The sequence below is a fragment of the Perissodus microlepis genome, chromosome 10, assembly GCF_051167445.1.
Source record: "Perissodus microlepis isolate ML-2025 ecotype Zambia chromosome 10, ASM5116744v1, whole genome shotgun sequence".
Lineage (NCBI taxonomy): Eukaryota > Metazoa > Chordata > Actinopteri > Cichliformes > Cichlidae > Perissodus > Perissodus microlepis.
The window spans coordinates 28,878,630-28,899,000 of NC_140470.1; the positions used below are offsets into that span (position 1 = coordinate 28,878,630).

General features: G+C 39.9%; 2 protein-coding genes across 2 annotated transcripts; one reads left to right on the plus strand and one right to left on the minus strand.

Moving 5' to 3' along the window:
• Nucleotides 1-528: 528 nt before the first annotated feature.
• cldn2 (claudin 2) lies at nucleotides 529-6,478 on the plus strand. Its single transcript, XM_084940937.1, has 2 exons — nucleotides 529-2,376; nucleotides 4,349-6,478. Exon 2 carries the CDS (start codon nucleotides 4,394-4,396, stop codon nucleotides 5,213-5,215), a length of 822 nt encoding a protein of 273 aa, XP_084797063.1. The 5' UTR covers nucleotides 529-2,376; nucleotides 4,349-4,393; the 3' UTR covers nucleotides 5,216-6,478.
• Nucleotides 6,479-9,719: 3,241 nt separating this feature from the next.
• On the minus strand, nucleotides 9,720-20,317 carry rbm41 (RNA binding motif protein 41). Its single transcript, XM_084940936.1, has 7 exons — nucleotides 19,815-20,317; nucleotides 15,332-15,448; nucleotides 13,867-14,068; nucleotides 13,225-13,429; nucleotides 11,674-12,191; nucleotides 10,975-11,122; nucleotides 9,720-9,962 (listed from the first exon to the last, which is right to left on the minus strand). Exons 1-7 carry the CDS (start codon nucleotides 19,820-19,822, stop codon nucleotides 9,823-9,825), a joined length of 1,338 nt encoding a protein of 445 aa, XP_084797062.1. The 5' UTR covers nucleotides 19,823-20,317; the 3' UTR covers nucleotides 9,720-9,822.
• Between the last annotated feature and the right edge of the window lie 54 nt (nucleotides 20,318-20,371).

Here is a 20,371-nt window from a genome sequence, read left to right on the forward strand (position 1 = left end):
CTGATTATTGGGGGGATCATAACCCCCCTGACCCCCCTGGAAATTACGCCACTGTATGGCAGGTTTGAGTGTGGATGGTGGGAGATGCCATGAAAATGTTTTCTGATTCATTAAAATTTGCATTTAAACATAAATAAAGTATAAGATGATAACGCCTGAACTTTAAAACAGAACTGCAGAATTAATTCATTTGGGAAATTTGCTGTTTTTGTGTCTGATGTTCATGCTTTACAAATTCTGTGTTTTATATACACCTCCTATTTAATATAAAGGCAGCTAAAGATAAAATGACAGCTTGGAGGAAGTCATTAGTTGCCTCTAAAAACACATTTATTTATTTACAAAATTACCTTTAGTTAGCAAAATTGTTTTACATTAAATTTACTCTATTTATAAATCATTTTTTCTCTGTGTAAAACTTACTACTTTACATAGCATTTTTTGTAATATAGCATTTTATAATATTTTTTATTTCAACTTGTTGAGTTCCTATATTAGATTTTTCAAATTTTTTGTATCTATTTTATCTTTATTCTTTTCTTTTGTGTACATTTGACCTTGTTGAGCTATTTCTTATATGCTATATCTTGGCTATCTTAGCTTAGTTTAGCTTAACTTAGCTTAGTTTAGCTTAGCTTAGCCTAGCTTAGCGTATCCCCTAATCATAGCTATAGCTAGCTAACTAGGTATAACACATTCTTGTTGCTTTAGGCAACATATAATCATATTATATAATAAAATCACATAAATTACAACAATATTTCAAAACATTAGCACCACTAAATTCCGCTAATATCTAATATAAAATTGGGCAAAACTATTTTAAGTGTAAAGAAATAAGTTGCTTTAATGAGACAAGCTGGTTGGTTGACTTTTTGGCTACCCTGCCTGAACATAAAACGCCAAAAGGTTTGTGACTGTATGCAACCAGCATTACTTCTTTGTTAATTGCTCAGTTATAACATGTTGGCATGTAACACTGGGTAGCACACTGGATATATAATCATTGATTTACCTCTTACTAGAAGTAGTTTTTTTTTCTTGATCAAGTTTTCATATTATGATTGTTTTAAGCCTCTGGGCTAAAAATATAAGCATGTGATAATTTTGAAACTGATCATTTGTGTCTCATTTTTGTAAAAATATATATATATATTTTTCAGTCAAAAAAATATGAGGAAAGTCTTCATGATATTTCTAAAACATAAAGAACAAGTGTTAAAAGTAGAAAGAGAACCCAACTTAGGCAAACGAAGTCGAAATTAGAATTCCTGAGAAGGACATTTGCCCTGTAGCTGTAATATAAGAGGTCAAAACATGTCTCTGCATTAAAAAAAAACAACCCTGAGTAAATTGAGCAGATTAATATGTAACTAAAACGATTTCTGCTTGGAACCCCACACTTGCAAAATATGAAATTAAATAAAAATAATAAAAAATATGCTTTTTTTTCCCATCGTCCTTTTGTAACGTTTATCACCTGAGGGTGTTTTATTTCATTGCTCATTTTAATTAAAAATGCAAAGAAGTGCTCACAAGCATTTTTTTCTTGAAATTTCTGCAGAGTGAGCTGGATGTTTTTTCCAGTTCCATAAAAGGATGACTGATTTAGGCGCTTTTCTTGATGATTACACGTTTAGTTAATTTCACTTACAAAAAGCTAATGAAACTCCTGAAACTGTTTCTCTCTCACACACACAGGGGTCCACAGTACCTTTAGTTTTTGGGTCAGCCTGTTTCCGCCAACATACCAAAGGTCTGTTTTGGAGAAATGACAGATGAGAGAATGATTAAGCTGTCTGACCAACCGGGATATGTGTGTCACACAGATGTCAGTGTGTATACATGACAGTAGGTGAAGGTCTGGATGAGGGACAGAGATACGCAAACACGAGACACAGATGAGACGGTGATAGAGACACAATGTTCAGGAACACTGGTGTCTCTTATCCTTCTCTGTTGTTGTTTTAAAGTGGATAGCCTGCAACAGGCAGTCCAGAGGACTGTATTTCTTCTTCTCTCATTTCTGAAAGAAGTATTTTTTTCCCCTTCTTGGCTCCCTCGGTCTAATCTAAGCAGCAGCAGAGTAAGTGGCATTTTAAAAGTACAGCAGCTGTGACTATGTCAAGGTCTGAGGAAGCAGTCAGAGTCTGATACAGCAAGAAAAAGGCAACATTTTCTCTACTGGAGAACCAGGAGCAGGTTCAACAGAAATACCAGTGGTGAATCTAATCTGTGCAGGCTGCAGGCTCTGCTCTGTCTTCATCCCCTACCTCCTCATCCTCCGCTCCAGCTGCAACTTCACACCCTGCAGCAAAGGAAAAAATCTTCGACTAGTTCAGCGCCTGGCTGTTCTATAACCTGCAGCACTCTCAGGTAAATGCATGGAAGTGAGCTGTGTGTGTTGTCACTGTTTATTCAGGAGGAAGGATGTGTGGACTGCAAAACTGAATCAATGTAACACCTCACAGAATTTAGAAGAATTTAGCTATTATAAATGTGGCTCAGATGCCAATTAAGGATTTAAGTATCCGTTTCACATTCTTTTTTACAGGACATAGTTGCCTTTGGGAAGGGCATCTGTCAAATCTCACATGTGGAGCTACCCACTGTGGTGACCCTGTCTGAATAAGGGAACAGAGCAACGTTTGTCAGTAAATTTAAAGGTTTTCAATGAATACTTGAATTTCTTTACACTTAAAGAATGCTGATTTGTTTTTTGGTGGGTTACTGTGCATTGATTTTAGTGGTGTGTACTGTATGAACTAAAATTACTTTGATTTCTCTGGTGGGAATATTGTTCAAACAGCCAGTGTCACCTGCCACTGTGCCAGCGGTAGATTACACAGATAATACTTGAACTGAATCTTTCTAGTCAGTCACTAAACACAAACTGGACCAAATAGGACAGAATAAGAAATCTGTATGTGAACATGACCTTTGAGTCAGAGCTCATTTAATAAGGACAGAGGCAAACTGTAAATCTGTTCTGTGGTCAGACGAATTTAAATTTGAAATTCTTTTTGTAAAACATGGATGCCATGTCCTCTGGACTAAACAGGAAAAATGGTACGTGCTTTACTACCTCTGGAGTTGGTAGCTTGGTTCAGTGTTAAAAGGTCTATGCAAAGTTCAGAGCAATACATGTTGCCATTCAGATGACACCTGTATCAGTGAAGGCTTTTCATACCTCAGAGTGACAACATCCCTCTCCCAAAAGTCCAGACTTGTTAAAAGAAGACAGGGCACTGTATAGAGGTAAATGTGCCCCTGTTCCCCATATTTTATACCCCTTAGTATCAACAGAGCAGCGCAGAAACACCATAGTTTACCTGAGTATCGCTGACTGTGTCCATGCCTTCGTGACCACAGTCTACTAATGGCTGCTTCCAGCTTGATATCGCACCAGGTCACAAAGCTTGAATGATCCCAAACTGGTTTCTTGAACCTCCACAGTCATCAGATCTCAATCCACTAGAACACCTTTTGGGATATGGTGCACATCAAAGATTTGCATCATAGATGTGCAGCCAACCAATCAGCTGAAAGTACACAAAGTTAAAATGTTAGCATGGATCAGAATCTCTAAGCAATGTTTCCAGCACCTTGAATCAAACCCAGAACTAACAAAGTGTACATAAGTGTGCATGGCCGGTGAGTGTGTGAGAAATGAAATGTAATGATGTTCATCTGAATGCTGCTTAGCTTTCTCTCCTGTGATTACAAGGTTAGCATTAAACTTAAAACGTTTAAGTTACAATAAACTGTAATTGAAAATCCAAGCTACTCTGCACACAACACTTGAACTAAATGACATTAACAAAATGTGAGAAATTAAGAACTAAAAACAAAACCCTGTTTGATTTAGACTACTTTTAATTAGCTAGTATAACTGGTTAGCTTGCTACCTGACAATGCTAAAGCTAAAACTAAAGAAAAAAGCAATAATGTTTTAAAGTATTATCTAAAATATGAATCTTACTCTGTAAAATTGTCATGAATGTTATATCATCTAGTATTTTACAACTTTCCTCTATTAGCATACTTAGCAAGCTAACAAAACTAAAGCCTGTTTTTTTTTAATATTACAACCTGATTTTTTTAGGCAGTAAATCTCCATTTAAAAAAAGCAAATAAAGAAATATTTACTATATTTTGTATAGTAATGTGACCAAATTACAGCTATTGTAATTACATTTCTTTAACCAATATTTTGCAGCTAATTAATGAGAATTTTATATAATTTAGTTTAATTGGTTGCCTTGGGTTTTTTGCAGTTATGACAAAATTATTATTTAGTATTCATTTATTTATAGTATTTAATTAAATATTTCTGTGGGTTTTGCAGGAGCTCGTCTCTTCTGGTTGCTTCTGGGTGATCACAGTTACGGCTATGGCATCAGCAGCTCTGGAGCTGATGGGCTTCTTCCTGGGCTTACTGGGGATGCTGGGGACCCTGGTGGCCACAGTACTTCCATACTGGCAGATTTCTGCACACGTTGGTTCCAATATTGTCACAGCTGTGGATAACATGCGGGGCCTGTGGATGGAGTGTGTCTATCAGAGCACGGGGGCCTTCCAATGTGAGACCTACAACTCAATGCTGGCTTTGCCTTCGGACCTGCAGGCTGCTCGTGCCCTCATGGTCATCTCCATAGTGTTGTCCATCCTTGCAATTGCTATGGCAACTCTGGGAATGCAGTGCACGCTTTGCTTGGAGAGCTCTGGTGGGGTTAAGAGTCGTGTAGCCGGTGCAGGTGGGGTGTTATTTGTCTTTGCAGGCTTTCTGGCTCTCGTACCCGTGGCATGGACCACACACGAGGTGGTTAAGACCTTCTACCTTCCAAACGTACCTCAAAGCATGAAGTATGAACTCGGAGAGTGCCTATACACTGGGCTGGCCTCTGCACTCATTTCCATGCTGGGTGGGGGGATGCTATGTGTGTCATGTTGTGAAGAGCAGGAAGGTGGCCGTGGCAGACGCCACGGAGGCGGATATCCGTACCCAGTAGGAGGCGGCATATCGAGCACAGGTGTACGAACAACCTCACAGACCTACCGCAACCCCACCCTGCAGGTGGGGGGTGTCAATACCCCCAGCAGGGGGCAGACACTAATTCGTAGTGCAAGTGGCAGTTCAGAGTCGGGTACGCATGGAGCCCAACGAGCTAGGAAGCCCACTGCAGCAGGATATGACATCACAGGATATGTCTGAGGGGTCCACCCGGCCATTACACCTTTAACTGTAACTGCCTCACAGCTTAAGTTTAATAAATGTATTCTTATAGTGTATCTAAATGAATACACATTGTCAGTGTTTGCTGGATTTTTTTGAGAAGCAATTGTGAAATTTCAACAAAATTACACAGCAGAACTATTAAAGTTGTGTTTCTGTACTTGTTTGACCTGTTCTCTATAGTTTTCACGCGTTTGCATTGATAGGAAATTGTCACTTTTTATCTTTATTATCAGTCTTTTACTATCCTTGTGAAATATAAACAAAGTAGACAAAAATGTAGGAAAAATACATGAAGACATTGTCAATAAAAACAGTTAATGAATGGTTTTCATTACGTGAACGTGTTCTCATTAGCTACATAGATGCCTAGCTTTTGCTGCATGTGCAAAAATCTGACTAAAAGTTTTCTACATAGCAGCCAAAATGGATGTTTCTAATCTAAATCAGAAAGAATACTTCTCACAGTACTGTATTACCTGAAACCGATGTTGGACTGTGCCTGCAAAATGTAAACTATAACTATAAATTGTATTAATTTCCATCCTATTTGAAAATTTGAATGCATTTTCAAAGAATTACAAGTGCCTTGTACATTAATATCAGTGTATCACAATGAGATTTCCAGTCATGCAAAATATAAAGAATATTTGTTAAATTTGAAAAGGGAAAATCTTTAATCTGAATCCTTTGTAACGACCAACAAGGGGCAAATTAAGCTTGTATAGAAGTCCCCCTATATGATTCCCTTAGCAAAGACTTTACTGATGACCTTATGAGTCTCACTGAATACAATTCAAAAGAGCAATAAATCAGTGTACGCTTCAAGTTAGGAAGTCTTCACAGCACTTTGAAATTCATCATCTCAAAGCTTTAAAAACTGGACTTTGCAAACCAATGGGTGACAGCGCGATGGCTGCATCCATCCTTTATATACAGTCTATGTGTACATTGACGACGACACAATGAAGTTGGAGTTTTTCACTGGACAAACTCTGTGATGACTCCATTTTTAAATGACCACAAGCATCCTTTTCTGCATTGTACTCTTTTGTATTTGGAAATAAATGTAAACTTTTCCTATACGCCTTTTGCAGAGCTTTTCTTTCCTCCTACACTGCTTTTTCCCTCAGAATGGTTTTGCAGATACTAAAGACAGAAGCAAATGTACTGACCTAGATGAAAAGCACGGGTTAAACTAGTATACGCTGCTAAAAAAAATATTAAAGGAACACGTTTTAATCCGAGTTTACCATCGAGTCTTAAACCTCTGCGATATTAATCTGGTCGTTTAAGTTGCAGACTGGGTGTTAATCAGTTTCAGCCGCTTTGGTGTTAATGAAATTAACAACAGGTGCACTAGAGGGGCAACAATGAGACAGCAGGTGAAGGCCGGTGACATTTTTTCCCTTCCTCATCTTTACGGACTGCATTTTTTCACTAGATTTGCATTTGGATAGAGTCAGTGTCACTGCAGGTAGCATGAGATGATACCTGGACCCTACAGATGCTGCACATGCAGTCCAACTCCTCCAGGATGACACATCAATGTGCTTCATTGCCAGGTTTGCTGTGTCTCCCAGTGCAGTCTCAAGAGCATGGAGGAGATTCTGGGAGACAGGTAGTTACTCTAGGAGAGCTACAAAATGACCTCTGGCAGGCCACTGGTGTGAATGTCTGACCAAACAATCAGAAATTTTGTGAGGGTGGCCTGAGGGCTCAACATCCTCTAGTGGGCCCTGTGCCTGGCAATGTGGAATTGTGGCACCCTGTATTTGGGAGGACATGCGACACACGGGAAAGGGTTTGGAAAGGCTGTGGAGAACATTATGCTGCCTGTAATATAATCCAGCATGACTGGTTTGGTGGTGGGTCAGTGATGGTCTCGGGGTCACTGAGTGACCCATGTGCTCGCCTAACATAAACTCAACCACATAGCATCCATTTGTTCCAAACACACTACCCAGTCCATACCAGTAAAGATATCCAGCATGATTTTTTCCCCCATTGAGATCTGATGTGCTTTCAAAGTGGTTTTGCAGGGACTGTAGACAGAAGCAAATGTATTGACCGAAAGGAAAAGCACAGGTTAATCAATAATGGCTCTGATGCATCAGGTGTCCACAGCAGTGAGTCAGCCTGTGCCAGTGTTTGATGAATAAACAGTGTGACTTCCATGAACTGCTTTAAAGAAAGCATTTAGAGATGTAACTTTTCTTAAATAATTACTCTGAAGCTGACAAATAGGTGTGACATAACCATTAGAAATAAAGCAGACTATCTGACACTTGAATGGCCTTTTAAATTGCAGCTGTTAATATTTAAAGACTGCCAGTGTTGTTTGTGTTTAGGCTGCTGTTTTCCCATTTTCTTAACGGGAAAAAGATTGCAGCCCTGAACCGAGGGCAAACAGAAATCCAACACAAACAGACCTAAACAAACAAAACCCTCACTTTAGTCCGATCAATAAGCAGTTTGAGTTTGACTAATAGCTGCATTGTGAGACCGCTCACTGGGTCAGTTTGCATCCACCAAAATGCGATAAAGGCTCTGAGATCTGAGGCGTGAAAAGTTGCCTCAAACTAGTCTTTCTGCCCTTTTAGCCAAAGTCAGATTTAATGTCAACTAGAATGAATCCAAAATATTAATTACACACAACATATATCAGCGTATTTGTAACTTCTGTTTATGCATAAAATTATTAGATGTACAAGGACTCTTAAAGCTATATACATTATTGCAAGTCTACATTACAGTGCAAGTGATACTGAACAGACATGCACACTGTGGGGGACACCAGTGAGGATTTCTGTTCATTTCAAGTTTTAACCTAAAATCCTGCACACCACAATCCCCTGACCCCAAACATATTTGAGCAAGAGAACGCCGTAGATAAGTAGACAGAGAGCACGCACACCAAGGCTGTGTGAAAGACAAACACAAACTCAAAACACACTTTGAACCCTCCTGAGCACCCCTGTGTCACAGAGGTGCACACAGCTCTTATGGGAATGTAAACACCTCGTGAATGAGGTCTGTCTCTGTTACTGCTGTTACTCAGAGACACCTGCTGTGAATAAAGGTTGTAGACATTTCCACAGGAGAGATGATACATACACCGTTCTATCAGTATGAACCTGGACTAACGCTGGGTCTGAGAGAGCAATTAACTGCTGCGAGAGCTCATTGACTCTCACGCAGAGAACATTTTATGATCCAAGAACTAAGGAATTGCACAACAGTGCTCTACAGTAAGCAAATAAATATACTGAAGATACCAGCTGACCGACCAATACAGCATGAGAAAGAACATAATCATAATGTGTCGGTTTACTAAAAGAAACAAAAAAAGGATTGATTGGGTTCATTCAGCTACCAAAAATGAATCTTATATTTGTAATCTGACAAAAATCATCAGGTTAACTGGAGTTTAATATGAAGTACCCCTCCACATAATGTACTTTCTGTTGTTTATATTTTATTGTACTTATATGAAATTAAAATATCACTGAATTCAAACTATTAGAACTTACAGTAATTTGGTCGTAAAAAGTGAAATGTTTTACACCATAGGAGTGCCTGCAAACTTATTTTTAGCTTAACAGCGAAGGAAGTGCAGCTTAGAGCTGCTGCACACTAACAAGATGAGAACAAGGACAAAAAAATGTTTAGTTTAAATTAGTTTCCTTTTTTATTATCTGTCAGGGGAATGCTTTTAGATTTTCAGAAGAGTGCAAAAAAGTGTCCAATATAGCACCCCAAAGTAAACATACCACATGCTGGCTGTGACAGAGAGTAAAACTATTGTTTCCTGCTTATTTCTTTTATTTTTGTTAGTTTTATAAAATAATTTCTAAAGTCTAGTTTTTACTTTTATTTAAGTTAACAAAAATGTTATTTTTTTTTCAACCTCGATTTTAGTTTTTAGTCTCTCAAAAAGCTGCTACCTCATATCCAGTCAACTTCTCTTAACCTTAATGACTGAATGGCTCCATCTAGTGCCCACATATGGAATAGCAGTAAACTCACACCTAAACCACTAATGAAACCTTCACAGAAGCCCTGCATGTTAAACTGCAGTGGAAAATAAAGCAGCTGTAAGAAAATGTATATAAGCTGAAAACTGTGGATTGTGTGCATCGACTAGGACTGCTTGCTCAGTTAGTTTCACAACAAAAAAAGACATTTAAAAAAAAATCTTGCTACAAGTCATAAAATAATTATTGCTTTAAATAATCTAGAAAGAGAACATTTGATAAACTCTAAAGTAGATACAGTAATGATGTGAAATGATGAAGGGCGTTTTTATGCATGAAATAAGTTCATGTGAAGTCTCTTCATGTGACATGAAGCAGATGCTTGAGCTGACTCGAAAAACAAAAAGCTTTTCCCGAGAAACAGATTTGTGTTACTGGATGTTTTAAGATTCTGGATCATTTAAATACGTTAATTATCAAACTAAATAACACACTGCTGATAATAATAAGCCAACAAATCCAACTTTATATCCACAAAAAATAAGTACATTAGTTTCAGCCATTCACAACAGTCTAATTTACATAAAAAAACATTTTTCTTGTGTTTTTTTATTTCTTCTCCTCCTGCCCTTCCTTCTCCTTCTGTTTCTCCTCTTCCTGTCGTTCACGGCCAAATTCGACCACCAAAGGTTTCCCAAGCAACCGGTATCTGTGGACTAACTGCAAGGCATTCTGGGCCGTTTCAGCATCTGCCAAAGAAAAAGAAACACGCCAAGTAACACCCCAAGGAAAGAACCAAAAAACTAAATAAGGAAAATAACAACTCCCACTCTGGATTTCCGGTTTCATGAGGGGAGAGTCTGGAATGAAAGGACCCCCATGGAGCTGCAGGACAAATGTAATGTATGTGTTTTGAATCTCTGTAAGGTTTTCTTGTGGCCAATTTTCATCAATTTATCATGTTTTTGTTTTTTCTAGACAGAATGTGCATGGATTGATGTTGATTGTAGTAAAAGACTTTTCTGTTAAGCCTAGGCACGCCATAGCACCACGAGCTGCTTTCGTGGCTTCCGCCATTTTGATTTCAGGCATGAAGCCACCAGTAGCAGCAGAGAATTTGGAGCAGGAGCCTCCTGATACCAATCCCCTTCAACCACTACACAACCACCTGCTCTTTTACACACAGGGAGGTTTCTGTTGTGGTTTAACTACGCCTCTAACGCCTAGTTACTGTTTGTGCCAGGTGCCATCCATAGTGAGAATAAAAGAGGTTTCTTTAGTAAGCACAAGGGGAGGCCCAACAAACAATAACACGCTCTAACGCCTCACAGACAAAGCAGCCATGCCCCTAACTCTAATATTCAGGTGGACGAGTCATAAAAACCCCCATTCCCCTTCAGTGGAGCGGAGAAAGTCCATCCATAGGCTGTAAGCATACTTGTTAACATGCTGTTTAACATGCCCCTCTCTCAGCCATTGAGGTGGTCCCATCAACAAATTGGATTTTTTTGTAAAAACCAGCTGGACCAATCATGCTTTAGCAGAATGTCAGCATTTTGGCCACAGACTCATTTGCGATGCTACACTTGCAAAAACTGAAACAACATGTAGTTTTTTTGTGTAGAAACTAGTGTAAAGAATTACTTTAGCAGTCCCGTTCATTGAGTACTATCTCCTTGAACGCCCCCTGCTGCACACCTAGCTGTATTGCAGATAATTTTGCCCTCAGACCACCCGACTCTCACCTCTTATCTTTCTTACCTGGCAGAGTGATGAAAGCCTGACCCTTCATCCTCCCAGTCAGCACCCGGTAAAGCACCGGGGGCCTGTCCGTCCTCTCAAATCTGGAGAACAGCGCCACCAGCTGGGCCACTGACGCCTGTGGGCTCAGGTTCTTCACACACAGGACCTACACAAAGAGAGAGAAAGCACAGTGAAGCTGGTAATGTTTTGTAGCGCCCATCTCTTGACTGTCGCACTGTGTCGTGTTGAAAGTACATCTGATGATACCAGGATGTGGCCCTCTGTTTCCAGCTGCAGCTTGGATGTGCTCGCAGGAAACTATAATTACAGTACACAACAATTATCATCAAGCTCAATTTACAAGTGAGTGCCTCTTAACCTGCACATCTTAAAGGTTGTTAATTGCTGTGAGATGATTTGTTCCATTTTAATGTGTCATTTTAGCAGCGCTACTGTGCAGCCAACATACAGCTTCACTGTGCCTTTAAAGTTATCCCTATGGGGAACAGGGAATAAATACACCACACGCAGAGGTGGATGTGCACATTTTCAGATGATGTAATGCCTTTATGTTAGATAGAAACAACAATCTGGGAAGTGCTGAGAGCAGAAACTGTGGAAATAATCATTTGGTGCCACAGCTGCCCTAAAGATAAAGGAACTGATCTTTCAGGATCATCATGAAAGTGTGAGGTTTACAAAGGTAGCTGCTGAGACCTTGGAGGGTTTCCCCGGCTGGTAGTTTCGGAACCTTGGAATGCTCCGGATCCCTTCTTCTGATTCCCGGTTCTTTAGGATTTCTTCATCTGTAATTGTCTCAATCTCCCCCGTCACAGTCAGTGGTCTGCTTGGCCCCACCTTTGCTGTTCCGCACAAGCTGCTGATTGGCTGGCTTATATTAATCTGTCTCGGAGGAGCCAGTCGCAGATGCTCTGGTCTGTTTTCAACATGCTGCTGATTTGAGGTGTCTGAAACTGAGTCTGTCTGGACGGATGAGCGACAGTTTCCAGCCTGCAGGTCTGACGGACTGTCAGAAGCGTCTCTCGATTGATTTCTGTCTGTCTGTTGGTTTTGTGATTGGTCAGATTCAGCTGTGTGTGGTGCTCCTGTCGGTTCTCCCTCAGATTTGTGTTGTGAAGCTTGTTTCACCTCCTGCTCCCTGAGAACATCTCTATAGATAGAGTCCAGTGGGTCAGAGGATGACGCCCCCTGTTGGTTCTCCTTCTTATCTTCACCTGTGATGGAAACAACACAGGTTACACTATGTACCTTTATTTACGTGTAAAGCAAAAGGCACGATGCAGCATTTTTAACTAAGCGAAGACATAAGAGTGAAGACTGGCTTTGCCCAAAGTAATCCAGTCGAGATGCCAAATGGTTACTGTCTCCAAATGCTGCCTAGAATGGATAGGTTTTATCTTTGCCAAGCACCTTAACTCAAAAAAGCCAGACTTCATGTCATCAAGACCTACAAGATGTATTTTAATTGAGAAGCCATCCTTCCACTTTAACAGGACATAGATCTGAGTATCATCAGCATAGCAGTGAAAATAGATCCCATGCTTTCTAAGAATGAATCCCAGAAGAAGTGCAAAAAGCAGTGGCCCTAAAATTGAGCCCTGTGTGACCCCATATGGCAGAGCAGGAATCAGAGCCAGCAAGGCTGGTAATGCTCATCTATTTTTCTCTGCTAATAGTACACAGTTGTAAGTCAATAGTGGTTAATTTTGATGGTTACTTCAAACTTTCTTCTCCTGAATGGCTGCCCCTGGAACAGCATGTGGGCGGGGCTTGTGTGCTTCAAATGTTTAGATTGGGGATATCTGCTTTTTTTTTTTTTTTTACATGATATAGACCTAATAGTAGAAAAAACTGCCTGAAGTGGCTTCTTTAGAGCAGCCTGAAGTTTCAGCTTGTACAAACAATGACCTCATTGCTGTAAAAGTATATTTATGGCTCAAAATAAGGAAGGGTTCACTTTTTAAATATAATTTAATAATTTTCAAAGTGAAAGCAGCTGTTGCCTCTCAGATGAGAGTTCAACACTGGAGCTTCCTTACTATCAGTTCCACAAAGAAACCACAACTAGTCACTTCTAAAACAGAACTGAAGATGTGTTAAAGGTATCATTTATGGCACATAAGGTCAAAATCATACAATCCCTATTCCGGCAACTCTTTCAAACTGCTGTAATGCTCTCGATCAAGACTCTAAAGTGTAATATTTGAGTTTTGACCTGTGACTTCTTTTTCACCAACAACTCTGTACCTCGATGATAGAGCGCTGTGAGGAAACCCAGGCGGTCATTCCCATGAAACAGGGCTTGTTCGATCTCCATCTCCCGGCGTGACAGCGGCCGGCTGGACGCAAAACGTTGTGGGCGGGACAGAAGCTCCATCCGGGCGGCGATTTTGTCTTTAATTGCCTGCAGGCGCTCTTCCTTTGCACCTGGAGCTGCACACACACCGTGGGACTGTGTGGGAAGAAAGGCATTCATGTAAAGGACGAGTGCATTAGCCTTGCTTGAGTGTTTTTCTCTAAAAATAATCCCTCGAAACTTTCGAGAAACTCTTACATTGATGCAATAAAAAAATTGTGCATACTCTGAGATGAAATTGGTGAAAATATCCCCACAAATTCATAAGGAAAAACTTCAAAGTCTCTGAGATTTAAGTTACGCATTAACCAGTAAAAACTTAAATACATGATCATGTTGGAGAAACTCTACTATCTCGTTTACCCAGGTTTACCCCCAAAAAAAAGGTTTTGGACACTTTTTCCGAAAAGTCTTTGACACAGTTGTATAATGGACTCACAGCATGTCTTGTGGTGTGGAAACACTCCAAACCACAAGACAAACCCAGCCTCTGCTGTTTGGAGCCGCCTCTGTGTCCTCTGGGGATGTTTTACCTTCTCTGCTGTCTCTGGTGCATCTCTGCTCTGCCACAGCTGGATCTCGGTGTCATTCAGGCCCAGCTCCCGCAGGCTGGCCAGTTCCTTCTCCCCATCCTGCAGGGCCTGGAACTGGGAGAGGCTCTTCACTCCCGCTGCCTGCTCCCCAAACGGCCGATAAAGCGCCGCTGGGGCGAAGCACTGCCTCTTGGCTACACATCTGTTAGACAAAAATGATTTCAGAACGAGATCAAAACTAAGCTCTGGAAAAGCAGCTGTAGCCTTATCTGAGACTCTGGTTTAAAGGTCACATGGCGGCTTCAGATGTTTTAGAAAGAGAAAAGACTGTGTGTGTTTCTGTAGCCCCGAGGGCTGTGCTGCTCTGTGGGACAGTGAGGATAACATGACACAGCATCTGACGCTTTTGTTCGAAGCACCTCACAGTAAGAAGAGTGTGGGATTTTTCTTTTATAAAGCACAGAGCGTTCAGTACAATTGAAACTGCATGGCTTTGTCCTCCCACTGAGTAACACAAAAACAGGTCTGATTCTCTCGCTTTAATGTTTATATATTATAACTGTGTGACACGAATTTTATCCAGCAAGAGGTAAACCACAAGCTCGCCAAAACTAAATATATATCAAGCAGATCTGACTTCAGTTTGACCAATAAATGATATCAGTATTAGATTTAAAACTGAGCTGAATTAAAAGACAACTTTTTATGTCAATATTGACAGGGTTCACAGGTGACGTGATTTAGAATAGAATATCTTTAATTCACTGTATCATCTAACACATACAATGAAACTGAGTGCAATTCCAACATTGCAAAGGTTGCAAAGCGGGGAACACATATACAAAGCACTAAACTACTGCATTTAAACTTCTTGCCATTTAAATCAAGAGGTGATCAAACTTTTCAAGTTGTATCTCCTAAATTTTGAAACAGACTTCCACAGCTCATCAGGTCCACTGAATCTTTTGATCTTTGTTTTTTTATGCCTAAAAACTTATTTCTGTAGGTTTGAAAGGGTGAAAGATTATTTTTGGCTCTTGTTCCTCTAACGTGTGTATGCAGGAATGAATATCTGATCATGTGTTTGAAAGTCTGAATATGTATATTTATCTTATGCATTTATTATTATTATTATTGTTGTATTTATCTTTTTAATTTTTGGAGGGTACCTTTCAGTGAGTGCATAGTGTCTGTTTTTGAGGAATATATTGCTATACAGCATTTGTGTAGATTCTAATGCACTGCAGGAGGTCACGGTGTGGTAGATGTAGATGAGGTGTCATATCTACTACTTGTCCTCAGTTCACTGAATATCTGCAGAACTGAAAGAAAATCTACATGACATTAGGAACAAACACTGAAATTTGTGTACATGATGTGATATTTCACCATACTGGACTCTAAATTTTGCACTGTGCCTCAACGTTATGCAGACATCATGTATAATGCTTTCTCCTGTTCTGACCGTTCAATGTCGACGTCAGTGTGGAGCTGCTGCAGCAAGAGGCCATGCAGCTGCCGCTGGCCCTCGGTCTCCTGCTCTTCCAGCAGCGGGCCATCCTCACAGGGTCGCCGGGTCACTCTGACAAATTTAACACAGACACACAGCAGTTTAGAGACTCACTGGATGCTGATATAAAAGAGATATACCTTTTAAAACTGGCTAAAAAGGCCACAACTAAGTTCACAAGACTGAATCAAGTTGGAGGTGTCAACTAGTACGGCTTTCTAGAAAAAGTGCCTGAAATCACTAAACCACATCTGATGCAAACAACAGTTATAACATCTGTATTTATTTTAGCTTCCTGGAATTCTCAAAATAAAATTAACAACATTGTGAAAAATGACCTCAGATCACCTGCTTACAACTAGGGCTGGGCCATAGTTGACAGTAATACCGGTATAATGTTGGGGAACGATAAGAAAATGAAATATCGCGATAGAATATGGGTAAAACGCACATGCGCAGTGCCTTTGTTTTCATACACACATGGCGGAAAAAGCATGGCGGCGACAGAGAATGAGGAGGGCGAAAGCAGATTGTTAAATGAAACTGATGAACCAGACTTGGTTTGTAAAAATGCAAAAACTTCAGTGGTGTGGAACTGGTTTAGCTTTCATCCGTCATACACAACAAAGCACTATCTTTGGTAGAGCATGCTAGCGGGCCGTGGTTATTACCGTGTTTTTTGGAAAATACGGCACACTTAAAATCTCTGAAAATCGACAGAGCCCCTTATAATATAATATAAATATAAATTTGTCTAGTGTCAATTATATCGTCAGTTATATCGTTATCGCAAATTTTCAAATGTATGTCGTGATAAATATTTTTGGTCATATCGCCCTGCTCTACTTACAACTACTAAGAGATGAAAACCCCACAGTACTGAAGGAAGATACAAACACAGAGAATCAGAGAAAGTCCTCACATTAGCCATAATGGGTATTTTTGCTAGAAAAATGATCTAAATGATTTAATATGAGCAATTATACCAGGCCATTGCAGATTTTTGAATTCAATAAACATGGCTGTATTATATGGACATTAGAGACTGCTGATGCTGATTTGTATTTTTTTATTAAATTGAGAATCTGGCCGACAGCAGACGCATATATGTTTTTTTGTCATTGTGTTTTTGAAAAATCCCTACCTCTATTACCAATAAATACCTGCTTTTTTTCAGCAAATCATTAAACAATTTACTTGGTAAATTATTGTAAAGTAAATACTGTCTTGGAGTGCCTATCCCTACATTATAAATGCTTTTATCAAGTGCCAGAATTAGTTTGGAATTATAAATCTTCACAAAACACAGAATATTACGCAAGCTTGCAGTAGGTTTTTGCAATATGCACTGATATATGTATGTAGATGCCCTGCAGGAGGTCACACTGTCATATCTACTGCTTGTCCCAGACTCTGGGGTTGTCTGCAGCACTGAAGGACTGTGGGACTTGTTTTAAGGTTAAAGAAATAATCTTACAATTTTGAATGAAAAAGTACTGTTTTGCTTTGAGTAAAAGTGCCAGTTCAATTCTCTGGCATATTATCTTCTTGATTTTTTAGCTAGGAGACAAACATGGGAAAACATATTGCTTACCATCGATGCTCATTTGAGCACTGGTGCATCATTATTAGATTTCATTCTATAAAATTTGTTTTAAAGATGTAGTACTGAATTATTGGATAACACATAAGACTCTTTTCTCAAAAAACATCTTCAAGAAGTTTCAGGCAAAAATTATGACTTAAATATAGACTGGAGATAGCTTGCATGAGCCACATGCAATTTATGTTGTAAACATGACATCACCCATTGGTTAGCGAAGTCTCGTTCAGAAGCCTTTTTGCTCTCGACATCTTGGTGTTTTGAGACCACACGTGAGGAGCGAAGGGCGCGTTTAGAAAAACTGCATCCTCACTAAATTACGAACACATGCTGGACATTCATCCTTTCTGACTCTTAGAAAGACCAAAATTCACAAAAAGATCTTATTATTCTATTAAACATTGACCAAAACTAGTGACTCAGCCAATCATCAGGTCATCAGGAAAGTGTTCACTGAGGTCAAAGAGAACGAGAGCACAAGCCAGTTTTCTCTTAACTTCTACAGGATAACAGAATAAAGGTTTAAGGCACGCCTGAGTTGACTTCACTGTGTCTATCATTTATAATGTCTATTTCACCCAAAACTAAGGGTCCTTAGCCAGGAGTGCTTGGTAGCCTAAAACACCCACTACAGCCTACAGTTTGTCAAACAGCTCTGCCTACTTCCCACAAATGCCTTATCTCTGGATGCCAGAATCTCAACAACACCTGGGTGTATGTCTCATACCTCTAAGTCATGGGAGTCTAAGGAGCCTGGAAAGAAAGCGACTGGACTTCTTTACGTTTTGGGAAGATGTCTACTTCAGTTCTACAACTTACAATGCAGTCTTGAGATTCCTTCCCAGACATCTAAACCCCCACTCACATGTTGCGTCTGGTGACCTCAATAAGTGACATAATAGGGTGAGGCAAAGTCTCACAGTGGTTTCACCTTGGCTCATGTGATGAGGCACACGATTAATAGTGGGTCAACAACCCTCTCTAGGATTCATATACCTGGGACTCTCCACGGTTTGAAGAAGCCTCTTGGATTAGAGGTGAAACGTTTTCACAAAACTTAAAGAAGTCCAGCCATTCTCTTTACAACCTCCTTAGACAACAGCTGGATGTGAAGAAACATCAAAGTCTACTTGCACAGTGACCTTTTGACATCTATTAAACGTATAGACTTACATACGAGTTAGATTGGATGTTGCACCCGGTGAACATGGATTTATACATGTTTATTTAAATGGAAACTATGGTGTTAAGGCTCCCTCGTATTTTACTCAAGCGCTATATGCACTGCTGGTACTTTCTACTTTTTTGGGTTTTTATGGCAATTGTATTGGCAGTTGTGTTTTTCCACTCTCTTCTGCATCTCCTGCACACATTTAAATGATCTGATATACTGCTGCTCCTGTTACCTCTCCTTACTGTATTTTCGATCCACCATAAAGCAGATCCTGTATTAAGTAAGAAAGACCAGTAAAAATTTCAGGCTTTAGTTTTTGAGATATTCACGCTCAAATGCAAAAGTGCAAAAAGAAGTGGATGGATAGGCCTCTTTAAAAATAAATATCTATGAAGATATTTAATACTGAAGCTAAAATTTCCCAGAACTCATCATATATGTCAAACTAATTGGAGCTGGTCGAGCAGAAAATGATCTAAAAATCTGATGATTTGAGATGGAACGACCCTGATGTAACACAAATCTGCTACTTGTGAACATCTCTATGTCTATCACATTACCTGAAGACTACATGCACACACGTTCAGGGTAAGGTAATGTGAATGGGAAAAGAACCAGAAGGTAGGTTTTTGGAATATTTGAACACTTTCACCACAGGTGATCATCTGCCTCCATCTCATCTATTAATCCTATTCCTCCTCCGTCACGTCGGCCCTCTGCATGTCCTCCTTCACTACATCCATAACTCCTTTCTGCAGTCATCTTATTTTCCCCCTGCCAGGAAGCTCCATCTTCATCATCCTTTGTCCATTATATCCACTATCCCTCCTCTGCTCACGTCCAGACTATGCCATGTCTCCAAGCTGCTCAACCTGACCTGTCTCTGTCTGACACACGCATTCCTAATCCTGTCCGTCCTGGTTACTCCTCATTGGGTAGCCCTACTGACACACCCACCAAACGACAGAAAACAGACCTCGGAGCAGTTGCACACCTTTTTCCCCGCACTGTTGTACAGCGTGATTTCAGCCCCAGGTAAATTAGCCCACGTTAACTAGTAAACTCTGTAGGGCATGCTTCTCCAGTGCAAAGAATTCTGCTTATTTTTATTTAGATATTTAGCAGTTTTTGAATTTAGAAGGTACATAATCATACTTTATTTGTGCTTTTGTTCACGGTGCATTTGTATGAATACAACGTGAGTGGTTGCTCTGAAAAAGCCCAATGCTATCCCACCTACAGAGGAAGCCAAAATACAACCTCACCTTGCTTTTGGTGTGCAGGAGATGACGCTAACGTATTTCTGTTATTTTTTAAAAAAATTTTTTAACATTATCCAGATCGAAGGTAACGGGAGACTCTCCCACGAGACGGGAGACGGTCCGTGCTTAACAGTAATCTACAGAAGTGCTGAATAAACATGTAAAAGTAGTTTGTAAAGCTGCTAGCCTAACAGATGAGCTAACGCTACATGAGTTTAGCTGCTATCTCCATGACAACATCCTGAGGTAGACGTAAAAGGTACGTAACGGATTTACATTGTTATTTTTTTTCCTTATAGCGTCGTTAACCGGGGTCTAAAACCCAACGTGTTTGATTCAAGTGACACAAATGTTTGAAATGAGTAACATACAACAAGGATAACTGAAAGTTTTGTTTACCTCCTCATGTTTCCTGGCAGAATTGTCAGTTCCGGTGTGGAATCATGGGAAATGTAGTCCGACAGAAACTAAACTGTTAGCACCGTTTTCATGTTTACAGTTGTGGGAATTAATAAAGACAGCGTGTCGCACCTATGTGTGATATTAACCTAACCCCAAATTATGGGTATTTGCGGAGAAACCCCCCCAGCAAGAACATTTTTAATGCAAAACCGGGATTACTAAAAAGCCTGAGGTTCTTAGACTGCACATTTCACACTGCACATCTCCTCTGCATTATTTGGCTCTGTTTTGCGCTCAATATGCAAATCCTCATCAGTCTTGACATGCAGACTACATTTTTTCCTTTGTGCAAAATCCCTATTGAAGAAAAAGAAAATAAAAAAAAATAATAACGCCCTCGCACTTGCCACACCCCTCTCTATTACCGAGGGTGTGGTTATGACTACATCTTTCACCCGAACTGGCTGTGCCTCTCCTCCTTCCATCTTGGCTGTGCACGGTGTCACATTTATCAAACCGAATGCTGCAAAGCCTCGATACATTTCCTAACGCCC

What these genes read in the sequence shown, in the direction of transcription:
- cldn2 (XM_084940937.1), top strand. Translation starts at nt 4,394, where the DNA reads ATGGCATCAGCAGCTCTGGAGCTGATGGGCTTCTTCCTGGGCTTACTG.
- rbm41 (XM_084940936.1), bottom strand. An exon ending in CACAGCGCTCTATCATCGAG is followed by an intron (nt 12,192 to 13,224) that starts GTACAGAGTTGT and finishes TTTCCATCACAG; the next exon opens with GTGAAGATAAGAAGGAGAAC. An exon ending in AGCCGGGGAAACCCTCCAAG is followed by an intron (nt 11,123 to 11,673) that starts GTCTCAGCAGCT and finishes CTCTTTGTGTAG; the next exon opens with GTCCTGTGTGTGAAGAACCT.